At 43.7% G+C, this 14,265-nt stretch overlaps 1 protein-coding gene across 9 annotated transcripts in view; it reads right to left on the bottom strand.

Moving 5' to 3' along the window:
* Positions 1-14,265, bottom strand: part of ANKRD17 (ankyrin repeat domain 17) — a 69,410-nt gene that overhangs the window by 9,507 nt on the left and 45,638 nt on the right. For 3 of the 9 annotated variants that reach the window (XM_030946805.1, XM_030946810.1, XM_030946809.1), the window contains exons 14-25: positions 13,785-13,887; positions 11,523-12,278; positions 6,239-6,387; positions 5,034-5,145; positions 4,743-4,888; positions 3,600-3,742; positions 2,947-3,160; positions 2,415-2,590; positions 2,006-2,168; positions 1,175-1,270; positions 866-982; positions 176-386 (exon numbers count right to left, since the gene is read on the bottom strand). In XM_030946805.1, the coding sequence (XP_030802665.1) occupies positions 176-386; positions 866-982; positions 1,175-1,270; positions 2,006-2,168; positions 2,415-2,590; positions 2,947-3,160; positions 3,600-3,742; positions 4,743-4,888; positions 5,034-5,145; positions 6,239-6,387; positions 11,523-12,278; positions 13,785-13,887 (2,386 nt within the window). The remainder of the gene's footprint in view (positions 1-175; positions 387-865; positions 983-1,174; positions 1,271-2,005; positions 2,169-2,414; positions 2,591-2,946; positions 3,161-3,599; positions 3,743-4,742; positions 4,889-5,033; positions 5,146-6,238; positions 6,388-11,522; positions 12,279-13,784; positions 13,888-14,265) is intronic. The other 6 variants (XM_030946808.1, XM_030946806.1, XM_030946807.1 and 3 more) reach the window with 6 other exon arrangements.

A 14,265-nucleotide genomic window follows, 5' to 3' on the forward strand; every position in this document is an offset into this window, starting at 1 on the left:
AAAAGCAGGAGTAACTGAACTGGTTTGAAGAAACCGGAGTGTTTTGCTTTCCAAATCACGCCTGTCCTATCAAAAAACTTTAGGACTAACTTTTTTGCAAAGCTCCAAGAAACACACAAAACCCTTGACTATGAGACATCCATAAATCTATTACAGATGTCATACCAGCTCATACCGAATTTCATTCTTTTCTTGGAATAATTGCAGTAATCACCTTCAGCTTTTAACTTCTCCTTCTCCTGAGCAGCTTGGAGTTCGAAATTCTCTTTATTTTTTGCTTCTATTTCTTCTAGTTTTCGCCTTTGTTCTTCTTTTTTCTTCCTCCTTTTCTCTTTTCTCTTCTCTCTTTTGGCAGCCAGAGCCAGCCTCCTGCTTTCTTCCCTTAACTACAAGTTAAGCACAAGGAACAGCATTACAAGATGTCCCATGCATTTCAAGAAATCCAAATGCTTTTTATTTCCTTTGATTTTTCTGTTTTGTTTCTACTACAGTGCCATGGTTTTCAGTAAATTAATTAGTTTTTTTTAATATTTAGGACACCCAATTTGGTTAGACATAAAATCCATATGAGTGTGACTAGAAAATGCCACATTCTTTTTTTTTTTTGACAAATCATATTCAGAAATCCTTCTTTTGGTACAGAGGAAATAGTTATATTGGCATTTCCTGATCCAATGTCTCTGAATAACAGCAAAGTCCAAAGATGACCTGAACAGCAAGATGCTCAGCTCTGGACACTCCAATCGTGGTCATTACACACACTGCTGTACGCCAATAACTATTTTAACAACCTTATCATCTTGAAGGAACATGAAATAGGAATTTTAAGAGAGAAATATTCCCAGCTGCAACTCTTTCCACTTGCCTTCTCCAAGTCCAGTTCCTCTAGAAGAATGCTTGCATTTTTGTTGGCCTCTGCAGCCTGTCTATCTTTGGCTTGAACAATTGACTCCATGCACAGGTGGCACTTCTTCAGCATCTCCTGAAATGACAAAGTGCATTGAGAACAAAGTGCCAGTGTTCTCATTTCCTGCTGCTTTTCCTCAAAAACTCCAATGGGACTCATGCCGCGGCTGAAAGCTAGTGGCCAATGAGCTGAAAAGAGGTCAGATCACTGTCTGAGGCTGAGACACAGTACTGTTCCTTGTCAAGTGTTTCCTTGCCCCCAGCTTACCTTATCAGTGATGGTTGCAATGTATCTCATGCACTCCGAGTCTGAGGGGAACTGGTTCACCTCTTTCACCAGGTAACGCACCACTTTCACATGGCCCTGCAAAACACAGTGCAAGGACAGCCCTTTCCATCAGACCAGCTGCCTCTGGCTTACTGAAAAACACTTCAGCCCAGCACTCCTTGCAAAATATTGATTTCCAACTCCTCACCACGTAAAACTCTCAATGCTTTTTCTGAAATCTTTCTCACCTTCCGAACTAGTGAGGCACATTTCTGCCACCAGAGAAGGCAAGTAATTACCTCTCATTGGGCTGCCCTTACTCCAGAAGTACTTGAAAAAATTCTGCATTTTTAGGGCAGTTTTCAGATGCCCATGTCTAACAGCTTAACAGCTACAGGATTCTACAGTCATCTGCAATGTTTCCAGTACTGCAACACCTCAACTACACTCCCTTACTAACAGAAATCATCTGTAGACTCAAATCAGGCTGAACTGCACTTTTTTTGACCTAAGTCCTCACCATCTCTCACTTAAGGAACCAATCCTATTTCCCCCCATTTCTATCACTCAGAAACACTGCAAATTTCACCCCTCACACACACAAGAACCAGACTCACTACACTGCCTATAAAGCAAATTGCAATTAGAATTGAACACAGGCATTACACAGGTGACACATGTACCTGTTTCTGAAGATTCAATGCCAAATATTCAAATTAACTGAGATATTATTAAATATGTAGCTTCTGTCAGTATGTTCTATTTCTAACAGCTATGTAGGGATGAACAGGACAATCCAAGCTAAGAGCCAAGCTGAACTCCACCACCTACCTTTCGGAAGGCTGCCATGAGAGGAGTTATTTTCCTGTTATCAGCTGCATCCACGTCAGCTCCAGCCTGGACCAGCAGCTGGACCACATCAAGATGCCCCCCATTAGCTGCCAGCCACAGGGGAGTATTACCCTTCTTGTTCCGCACATCGATGTGAGCTCCCCTACAAACCAAACACATGCCATCAAAACCCTGCATTTAGGCAACAGGAAGCACTCTGATCCCAAGAAAAACTTCATTTGAGTCCTTGGGATAAATTAAATTATGTGATAGCAGTCAACAGACACACAGAACCTTTCCTATTTCCTGACCCCCTGCTGGCTATTTGGAAATATGATTGTACATTGGGACAATGGAGCCTAAACACAGCCAGGCTTCCCTTTAAGCTGCTCACATACCAACACCATACCTGCTAATGAGGAGCTCACAGAACTTGTAGTGCCCCTTGTCTGCTGCAATGGTTAAAGCTGTGTCTCTGGATGAAGGGACTGGGGGAGCGTTGACATCTGCGCCTTTGTCCAGCAGGACCCTGCCCACCTCTGCATATCCCCCAGAGGCTGCTTCCATCAGCGGAGTGAGACCAGTCTGGGACAAGCAGACAGAAGCCATTAGTGGGGGAGAGTGGCTTACCTGAGACACAGTGTTTATCTGACTCACAAACACCATGGGTTACTGTCCTTATGCTTGTAAGCACCTCAAGATGAATCAACACTTATTTGAAGAAACACATTTTTTGATGAGCTTTGCAACCACTAAAATCTTACCCCTTAAATGCAGCCATTTTTTTTCTATATGATATCTGGTTCAGTTCAGTTAACTAGACTGGGGAACTGAACTAGAGAAGTTGACTTGCACAAAGGCAAGAAAATCAGGTACCAATGCAGACACGATGACTTACAAGCACCTCCCTCTGGAGCCCCCTCCAGCTGTTTGCTCTTTACCTTGGCTCTGTGCTCCACGTTAGCTTTTCTATCAAGCAGCAGGCTGACCACCTCAGTTCTTCCCTGGAAACAGGCCAGAGTCAGAGCTGTATTCCTGTTGGTCTCGATCTGGGCATTTATATCAGAGCCCATGTCCAGTAACAGCTTGACAGCAGCCGTGTGCCCATTCATGGCTGCCAGCATCAAGGGAGAAATGCCCAATTTGCTACCAGTTCTGAAAGAGAAGAAAGAAAGAACCACAACTGTATAAAAGGTCATTTCAGAAATGTGACTATAATAAACTAATGGAAGCAGAGAATTCACACATTGAAAAATCAGCTGCATACCAGCTTCTACTGAACCTACAAAAGATTCTCCACAGCAAGTATGGTTTAGGACAAGTGTTTCTACTTTAGAGACTCCACTTTTACTTTTTGATGGCTTCAAATTGAAGGGCATCTCTTATGAGGTATGCTTATGACTTACACCCTGTTGCTTGGCCCTTTCCTTGTACCCCTGCAGCTCACACCTGAGCTGTTTTCTACCTCCCAACAGATGCAAAAGCACGGCATAAATGCACACACAGAGAGAAAACTACACAGGGAAAACACACACACTTTCCTCACATAACTCACAACCAAGCACACGAGATAATGGCTGTGAAGGGAACTTGCCTGGAATTGATTTCTGCCCCAGCATTCAGCAGAATCTTGATAATGTTCACGTAGCCACCCGAGGCGGCGAGGCTCAGAGGTGTGTAATCAGACACATTCCTGTGCTCCTTGTTTGCCCCTCGAGCTAGCAGCAACTCCACCACCTGCAGGGTTTCAACACACAACATCTGGTTTGCTCCCAAACTTGCAAATCTAGCCAACACAAATGCTTTTTAGACCTAAATGTTCTGTTGAAAGACGTCAATGGTAAGAAAGGTGCTTTAACCAGTTGCTTTGCTATACCCCTTGCCTTCAAGAGGCCACACCTGTGTCCCCAAAGCCACTGTAAAACTTCCTTCAAAAAATAAATCTATCATGGCTGCTCATGAATCTACCAAATTCAACAGCAGAGTAAGAAAAAGCCGATCTCCTCATGATTATTTCAGTCATCTTTAAAGCGAGCCAGACCCAGAGATTCAGTTTCAATATGGAGTACAAAGTACTCCTGCTTTTTGTCCTCTCCTGCAGAGGACATGACCAGAAACTGAACTGTCTAGCAACTTAAAATCACAGTGTACACTGAGGTGAAAACCCATGGTGTCACTTCCAGTGCAATATTACATTTGCCTCACTTTCAGGTTTCAAGCATTAAAAAAGTTTAGACCAGATCTGCACAATTCTCAATCAGAATGTTTTCCCATGAAATCACAGAAGAAATACACTGTCAAACCCAAAATTTGGTCAGGAGGGTGTTCTGACATCATCTCTGCCATCCAAAGCCCAGCTTTTTCCCATTTCTTTCCCCAAAAACTATAATGCTCATATATGTAACCCATTTGTGCCTAACTCCTGATTCTCAGCAAGAATACTCATGATAGCATTCACTTTCATATCTACATTTAATTATGCTGATAAAAGTCCCATAATGGGGCACTAATGACTGCATTCATGAGGACACCTGCACAGCACCAGTCCAGTTATCAAAAGAGCAAAAGCAGTCCAGATGAGACATGTGGTAATGTGTAAATTGGAAAATATGAAGCTCTTTGCACATTTTTTAAACACACAACCTGTGTGACTCTATCTTTTCTGGAAGATTCTTGTACTGCACTGACACAGTATGTCATTCACACACTGCATCTCAAGATGTAAGGTTTACTTCACCTCTTGCCTCCCTCCTGAACAAGCCAAAGACAAGGGAGTGTCCTTGGTTCTCTCAGACTGGGCTTCAATATCAGCTCCATTATCCAGTAAGATTTCCACAACCCCCACATGGCCAGCTGTAGCAGCCAAAATGAGCGGAGTAAACCCTGAAACAGAAAACATGACACAAGTTACAGCACCAGAAGAGCAAGCCTGAAGGTTTCACATCAAGTGTAGGTTTACTGGGGATTTATTTAGCGGGACACACAGGCAAAGCAGACAGGGTTCATACTGCCATGGTGAGACACCCACCTTTCTTGTCCCTGTGTTCAATGTTAGCTCCTCTCTCCAGCAGGGTTTGTACCAGTTCTTCATGGCCACCAGCACAAGCCAGCGTCAAGGCTGTGTCATGGTTACTCTCAGTCTAAACCAAACAGACATACACACAAGATAAATACTTGTGTTTTCAAGTACAGCCCCTGTTATAGCCAAAACATAACTGTACCCGTGCCAAAGGAAAAGCTTCAACAAGCTAAGGGCATGTTTATGGATGCCCCCCTTGACAGCTGTGTGCAAGTTCATGACAGGATTCTACCTCTCAAGGCAGCTCTGCTGGGAGGTTTAAGAAGAAATCCTGACAAGAACGGAGATTCTTCAAGAACTGAGCTGTCATCTGTGCTCTGCTAACCAGATTAACTTCTTTACCACTGCTTTACTGTGACCTTTACATGGTATAATGAAGGTAAGAATTCTGTCTTTAATGGTTGGCACTCAAGCCAAAGGCTTTATCAGGGCACAATCCAAGCCAAGTGCCACAAGCACCTAAGTAGCAAGGGCTGATTTTCCAGAAGTTTCTCTCCTTTTCTCCCCAATGACCTCATGCCTTTGCTCTGCTCCATGCTGCGCAATCTCAGTCATGTTATGTATAGCCCAGAGCTGTGCATAGATATATGCCAGTCAGTATGTGTATGCTTTTTGCTGATGGCCAGCTAGCTCCAAGTCAACATAAAGCTGCCTTTTTAACGATTATTTTCATACAGAAAAGCTTTTCCCTTAGTGGAAATGAGAGCTTGAATTATTTCCTCTTGCTAAAAAAAAAAATCACCGCAATTATTACTTTCAAGACTTTCATACATCCGTGATCTCTGGCGAACAACCTGGAAGCACAACTGAAAACTCTGTGCGCAATGCTTTAAGGATTATTTTTGTCTTAGGATACCAGGCGAGAAAACATTTAATTTCTGTCAGCAGGCAACTCTGCTGTTTCTCATAATGCCACTGACAACACAGGAATAAGAAATGCAAGTGTTTAGTCATTCAGAAACCTTTTTTTTGTTCAGTGTGAGCACAGAGGAAAGTGGGTTGTGACTCTCGGGGGCGTTGCTCTGCCTTTCCAAAAGCAGCAAATCCAGTCCCCAGACCCCAATCCATTATACAGCAGAGCTCTTTGTCACCAGTGAATTATTCAGGATGCAGGAAAAAGCAGCTTGGTGCATCTGTGGGAGTGGCAGGCTCACCTGGGCATCGATGTCTATAGCAGGGTAGATGGGCAGCATGGCTGAAGGAGAAATGATGGGACTCGGAGTCGGCGTCTGAGGTTGGGACACTGAGGTTGCAATGCTGTGGGTAGGAGTGTTTGACATTGCAGATGCTCTTCCACTCACTGCTGTTGGACAGAAGAACCACACTTAGTCAAAGCAAAACACTTGCCAATGTAATGTGACAATAAAGGGACAGTGGGATGAATTCCCACCGACAGATGGAACTCCTCAAAAACTGTTGTTTTCCACAAATATATGTATTCCACACATTGAGCCCAGCCTTTGATCCTTTAACTCTTAGAATCTGAACTATGAAAATGGTTTACTGCATTCAATCAAAGAAAGAATTAAGTATCAGACTGACATGTTTTCTAAAAGCCCACTGAAAGTTTTTTGGGTTTTTTTAAAACCCAAAGATCTTTCCTACAACAACTCAGCCATAATTTGGACCTGAAGCTCCATACCTTTGGAAGCAGGGCTAAGACCAAGTTCAACCAACGGGTACCTATGCAATTTTTCTTAAAACAGTTTAAATGTTTTCATGTAGAAGTCTGTCCAGCCTTCACCCCCACCCGTCCATAAACATAACAAAAAAGCAACAGGGCAGGATGCTCACATGGCAGAATTTGCTGAAACCAGAGAAGTGGAAGCTTTGGAACAGCAGGCTGCAGAGAGTTTGGTCCAGGTGTTAGCTAAGCAGAGGTAACACCACTGACAGGGATAACAGTGTATGGACACGACACAGATAGCACCGACTGCCACGCTCCCTGAGGTTCATTCTGTGCATGGCATGTTCAGGAGTACACAGCAAACCTCAACACCCTTTTTCCTACTTTTCCTCAGAAGAACTCACTGGTTTTTCCCTGTCACTTCTCCAGTGTTTCTCCAGCTGCTTCTCAGGTGTAACAGCAAAGGAGAAGGTGAAGCACCACACACTTCTGTCCAGCTGACAAAAGCACTTTAAACTGCAAAATGGAACAGTTTCCAACTGATACCACAAAACCTGTATCCTAACAGGCCCAGTTGTGTGCTCCCATCTCTGCAAGGCAGCTGTATTTTACATCCAGAACTAATTTAATTTCCGGACTTCCTATACAAAATTTCCTACCGAAGTCAGAATTCAGAATTCCAAGCCCCTTGATCTAGATCTCTGAGTGCCTTTTGAAAAGTTATCTCACAAATCACACTAGGTATGGATTAAAATTAACATACTGAAGATGTGCCAAAGTATTCTGACATAAGGTCAAAAACTGCACATGTTTTAAACAGCTTCTAAGAATTCCTGCTCAAATCTCCAAAAGGAGACTGGGAAGCATCTTCTCTATTAGAGGAGACATTAGTAAATTCTCAGGTAAACCAAAAAAAATCAAGTCAGTTAAGAAGGTCTCAGTTCAGATAAAGTCTACTTTTTACATTTGTAGTGAGGGGAGAAAAAACAACAAAAAACCCCAATTACTGCCCCCCCCACCCCCAAAATACAAAACAAACCAACCCAAAAAAGAAAAGCATGTACTCCAGCAATAATTCACAAATTTAGTTCAGATACCTACAGTACAATTCACTGGGACACAATATCCACTTTTATGGGTAATCACTTTGATTATATTTATTTCAACATCACCTGTGTGGAGTTCAAATTTCTAATGAACACGCCAAGGGTGATGAACAGAATTTTTATGGCGCCCAAACTAAAATATTCAAAGCTTTCAATAACCCAAAAGGTTTTCAGAGCAGTCTGGAGCACTGAGAGGAGTAACCAACTTGATTCTACATGCTAAACACACTGACACAAATACTTATCTCTGCACTCTGCTCCCTGCCCTACTCTAATGGCCTAGTGGCAAAGTGAACTCAAGTCTGTACCTCACCATGGAAACATCCTTATTTCATGCCTGGGATAACCAAGTCTTCCAAGTTAGGTCACTACTGGAACACTTAGTGTATACAAGACTTGGTACAGGAGCACCTACACCTTCATCAAGCTTCTTGGTCAGAAGACATCACCAAGCACCATTTGACTACTCCAGTTCCAGTCCTGGACATTTGCTGGGCTAGCAGACAATCAGTTTTGTGCTTACTGATATTTGGAACAGACCTGCTCTTCATCTTGATTTTCTTCTGTCCATACCTCAACTCTCTCTTAGCTTGGATGAAGAGAGGACACCCTCAGAGCAGCTACCTCCTCCCCCATGCCCACTGGCCTCACCAGAGTGACATGCCCTTGTAATCCCACTTCTCATGTGGCCATCACATGTCCCACAAGTGCTGTCCCGTTGTGAGCACAGCATTGGTCTTATGCACTGATTCCTCGTCTCATGCACTGTCAACAGCAGACAGATAAAAACTGTTCCACATTACACAGCAATGAGGCAAGATGAGGGACAGGATAAAAAAATACTTTACAAGAAATGTATGAGACATCTCAGCTTTTTCCAGCTGGTTTCAAGCCAGCTCTACAGGCTTGTTCCACATCAGCTCCTTCTCTGTCCCCAATTCCTCTGTAGTACCTCAGTTATTACAAACCATGTTGGTGCCACAGAGGATTAAAATCACTCTAGAGCACTTGAGATGCAGAACATGTCTTGGACTGTAACAGTGCAGGTTATGTTCTGAATTCCAACACCAACACTGGGCTGCTGCTGTGCAAGAAGGGCTCCTTGGATAGAGCCCGAGAACCACTGCACACCTGCAGTCCTGGTGGTTATTAGTTAACAGTGTGCAAGGCAGCCTAAGGCAGGTCAGCCCCATGTGAAACCAGCTCCTGCTCAGGCCCCAAGTGGGACACAACCTGATTTTCCTGGGATGCTGGCACTCTACTGTTGGGTTTTTTTTTCAGTATTGAGTCTCTGTGAAAAGCTTACGGCTTGCTTTCTGACATTTTAATTCAGACAGCTGCGTTTCCAACTGACTCATCCCACAAGGTGGCTTCCAGGAATGCATTTTATCAAGAGCTTCAAGATTCCTGAAGTTCTTTGCAAAGCTCTGTGACTGGACACAATCCTTGGAATGGTTCCTACTTTGTAAAAAGCTTGCTATTAAAAACAAGGTGATTTTTCTCCCTAGATCTTTACCACACCATTTAACAGATGCAATGTTTCCATACAAGCCTTACACAACTAACCCTAAAAAATACTTCTTTTTATGAGCCACATAGCAAGCAAAAACTTGCCTGACATCTGAAGCTGAAGAGCAAACCTTTTGCTTGTCCTCAACTCCAGCAGGATCATAAAGGAGCCCAAAGGAAAAAATTAACTATTATTTACTACTTAGCCATTGTTTTCAACTAATAAAGCACAGAGATGCACATTAAATCAAGTTTGCACAGTCAAGGTGAAGCTTTGTTTCTGCAACTGGTGCTGCAAACACAGCTCTGCAATGGAACTAAACTCAAGGCATCTCTGAAACAAGAATTTACATCTCTAAGAATACTCTAGAAGCTTCTTTTAAAGCAGTACATGGAGCTATTGACCAGATATTTAGTGGCTACTTAAATGTTGTGTGTTACACTGAGCCCATTTCAGCTCCACATTAAACTGTGATTTGTGGACTCACTACAGGCTAGCACTGAAGTTCTGTACTCAGGCCCATGTCTCTTCTTGCTAAAAAAAAACACCCTATAATCAGGCACTTGACAGAAAATGAATTCAGACTTCCTTCCCAACTGCATGTGTGCACGCACTACTAACAAGTGGGGCTGAGCAGAATCAGAATATTCCTTCCAATTCCCACTGGAAATACCTGACTGCCCAAAAAGGCACACACAGGCATTCAGGTATGCAGCAGGTGACCTGGAATCACACCTGCTCAGGATGTGACATGCAGCTAAACACAGTCCCAAAAGTCCTAACTCCAGGATCAACTTGTATTTAAACACAACTCAAGTGCATTGCACAGATTCTTTGTAAGTTACCAACAACTGCAAACATCCCAGCTTTTAAATTCATGTTGTCCTGCACCCCAGCAGTTCCATGAGAGAAACTGTTACTGTCAGTGCATGCTATATGTCATTTTATCTACTTTTTCATGCCTACATTTGTGTTTTCATCTACTTCCAATCTTTACACCTATGCTTCAATTCTAACACAAGATTTCCAGCAAAGAAGTTTTTGTCACCTTTAATGAAGCTTTGCCTGGACACAAGGTCACTCATCAGGTGTTTCACCTCAAAAGTGGTGTTCCAAGTGCTTTAAAAAAATCAGCACCTGGTAGTTTTAATCAGTTACCACACCTTCCATGACTCTGTACTACTACTGTGCTCCAATTCTGGCAGTACATGCAGGACCAGCTCTGGGCTAACACCTTCTCTGAGACCTGCCTTCCTCTGGCACATTCCTCATGCTAACAGCTTTGCAAAGCAGACTTGTTCAGATGGACAGCACTTGTAAAAATGACAGTGCATCAGCTTAACCAAGAGCATCTGGTACCTTTTCATCAAATGACCTTTTTTTAAGACTGTCTCCTACCAGTTCACCTGTGTTCAGCTACGGGGTCTTTCAATGACTGCTTTAGCATGGAAAGGGTTCAGATGAAGCACAACTGAGTGAGGTGTAAACTAAAACAACAGTGACAACCCACATTTAAAACCTGCTTCATTCTTCTGTTTTACTGCTTAAGGCCTTAGAGCATTCATGCCAACGGGCAGAGAATTCTCTGAAGCAATGACAAGAGTTTGGTAAGGCTAAACATGCTTTCTGCTGGCAGCCATTTTTATGAGGAGACATTTCAGAAAGTCATAGGATTATCACCTTTTTTTTTCCCAAGCCGAAATAAAAGCTTCCAATAAGTAGACTACATAAGGCCAAGCGGAGCAGCTCTTTTTCTGAAGATAAACCCACGGGTCCCTCACATTTTACAGGCTAGTTGTGGTGCTGCAGCTGCTCAGACTACTGCAAGTCAGCTCTCAGCTAGCCCAATGCACTACCCAGCACCATCATGGTGCTACTCCTGAGCTACCATCAGGCCAAAATAGAACTGCCACACAAACTTTAATACACCCTTCCCCAAACTACGACGAGTTAAAAATGCCACTCCACCATACCAACCTGACCAACAGGCATGGCTCAGTTCACCCTGCAAACTGAAAAGTTAAAAGCTACTTTTCCCAACTCCTTGAGACAGGGATCAGAGGATGACTGGTGCTTGCGGTAGAGCTCGTGGGAATACACAAACACACACACACACACACACATATAAAAAGAAGTGGACATACCCTCGACTGGTCAAGCAAATATTATACCTGCTCATAACAATGTAAACCCACCTGCCATGATGTCATCCAGCGTGTCATTGAGCGTCTGAGCAGGGCTGGCTACCATTAACCCTTGCTGTGTTTCTGTCAGTATTCCTTGCCCCAGCCCTGCTAGTTGTGCTTGGCCCAACACTGGCTGTCCAACTATAACACCTTGCAGTTCTGTAAGATTTGCGATGGACCCTGGAGGTAAGGAACCTGCTGCCAGAGGCAAAGCTTGTGGCATGGCCAGAGGCTGAACTGGTGCAAAACCCGTCTGCGCAGCAGCTTGCTGAGGGTCATCTTTGAGCAAGATGGGGTCCACTTGCTGCAATCGTGCATAGTCTCCCTCTGAGAGTTGTTCTCCTACCCCAACGGGAGTCAGTAGTCCCAGATGCTGGCAAGACTGTTGCTGCTGCTGCTGCTGGAGCTGAATTCTTTGCGCTTTTACCTCTAGATATTGCTTTTTTAGCTGCTGCTGAGTTTTCAGCTGTAACTCTCGCTCCACTTTCTGCAGTTCCTCCAAAATCTTTTGTTTCTTCTGAATTTGCTCCTCTCTTGTTTTGTTCAGCTCCTCAATCTTCTCTTTGGTGAGCTGGTCAGCGTGTGCCAATTCCAGGGACTGCAGCTGAGCGTTCTTCTCTATGGCTTCTTTTATCCTCTGCTCCAGCTCTGTCAACTTGCCCTGAGCCTCTTCTACAATGCTCTCTGGAGACTGATTGGTGATGTAACCCTGTACATCCTGGTTGTTTGTTGGCAAATGACTGCTGGACTTTTGTTTAGAAGCAGCTGTGTGAAAAAGAAACCCCCTCAGAAGCAATGGAAGTGCATACCAACGGCATCCTCATTACAGAGCTACTGCTGGGCCGCTGTGTGGCACGGCACCCGCGGGAGGTCAGCGTGTCCCCAAGGCCCTCCAAGGACACCTGCCAACGGGTACCCAGCAGTCAGACTGCAATTTAACAGGCCACACCAGTGCACATGCACCCCACAGAGCCCTGTGCTACGGTGACAGGGCTGCTCCAGCAATCGGCACGCTTTTGCCAAAGGAAGCGATTGTCTCGAGCCGCTGCTGCCGAGTGCTGCTACACGGAAACTGGGAACAAAAAGCAAGGATATGCTGCCTCTTTACTTGGTGTTCTGCGTCTGGTATGGTGTTGGGACATAAACAAACACTTACAGCCCTGAAAGTGCAGCCCAAGGGACACAAAACCACCTCTAGGACTGGGACTAGGCTGCCGGCTTTGCGACCGACTTGGTAGGCTTTAACAAATGCTAGGCTCTCTACAACTAGGCATCCTTTCACTCCAGGTATCCAGCTTTGCTCAGGTGACAAAGAGTGCCAGAACCCAGGACTGTCATTTACATTTACATTTAGGACCTAACAGGGTGTCTTTAGCCACCAGGTTTTATCCATAGCAGACACGATTTTGCCTGTGTCAAAGCTCAGCTCTCTGTCCAGGCAAGGCAAGTATTTCAGCCTTCCTGCAAGAACAAGCGATGGACTAATCCAACTGGTGTTTTATGCAGAAGTCCCCAGTAACACAGCTGACATGCTCTGCCATACCAGGTGGAGAAGCAACAATCGGTTAATTTTGAAGGGCGAAAGGCAACTCAAAACTCAGGATCTGAGGCAGTGGAGGTGCCCAGTTTCTTCCAGCCATCCTCGCTGTATCTCCAGAACAATACAAGTGTACACACAGGATTAATTTTAGGACATGCACGCCTGTATTTGCTACTGCTGATGCTTGATAAAAATTGGTTTTTGACGAGAATTCTTAAGTACAGAAAGCATTAAGTGTCAAAATGGCGAGAGCAAAATAGATGGAAATTTAGTCCTAGGAGGACCTGAGCCACATCAGACTAAAGATTTTACTGCACAAGAAATTCCGCCTTCAATCCAATTAGTCAAACCCACTCCCAGACTACTACCCTAAGGAAACACAAGTTATCAAATCAACTGTGATATGGAAATTAACATGGGTTTTGCAACTTCCATTATCCAATTTCTATAGACTTCTGAGTAACATTCTGCATTAGTTCAGTGTGTCAGACTAGAGATTTTAACATATTTACTTAGGCAGATTTCTTGATGTTTTATGATTACAGGCTTAGATGACTGATACTTGGTGGACAAGCAAATCCTTAAAAAATAATTAAAAAAAAATCAAAATTGCAGTTTCCTTGACTGAATCCATAAACACTCTTCATAGGAGCTACTCTGCTACAAGTGCAAGCCTCTATCTTCTACCTAGGAAGGATATTTAGAAAATAAGCTGCAGAACTAGGACTGACCTTTGTTTCTGATGGGAAGGGTTGTGGCGACATTAGCAGGGGGTTTGTCAGGCTCCTGGGGCGGGACGACCATGGGCAGCGCCTGCACTGGTACTCGAGGAGCCTAAAACGTCGGATACTAAGAGATTACTTTTCTCATACTCTGTGCTAGTCACAATTCAACAGAAGGCAAACAAAATCTGTTAGAAAAGTAGACTTTAATGGTGACTAACAACATTCAATATAGTTTTTACTGTTCTGAGCTCAGTAATTAACACCTGCAGATCATGCGATCTCCATATACTTTGTATTTTTAACCTAAAAAATTACTTGCAGAACTATACTCAGCCTGGTACAGTGCTGTACTGTACTACAGCAAATGCAAGCCACAATGGACCAGAAATTCAATTCTGTAGAGTGTCATTTAAGCAGATCTTTGCACTTGCTGGTTTTGTCCACCTTCAGAGGTTTTTTCCAGCAATACTTAGAGAACAGTAAGAAT

Source organism: Camarhynchus parvulus, chromosome 4, assembly GCF_901933205.1.
Source record: "Camarhynchus parvulus chromosome 4, STF_HiC, whole genome shotgun sequence".
NCBI classification, from domain to species: Eukaryota; Metazoa; Chordata; class Aves; order Passeriformes; family Thraupidae; genus Camarhynchus; species Camarhynchus parvulus.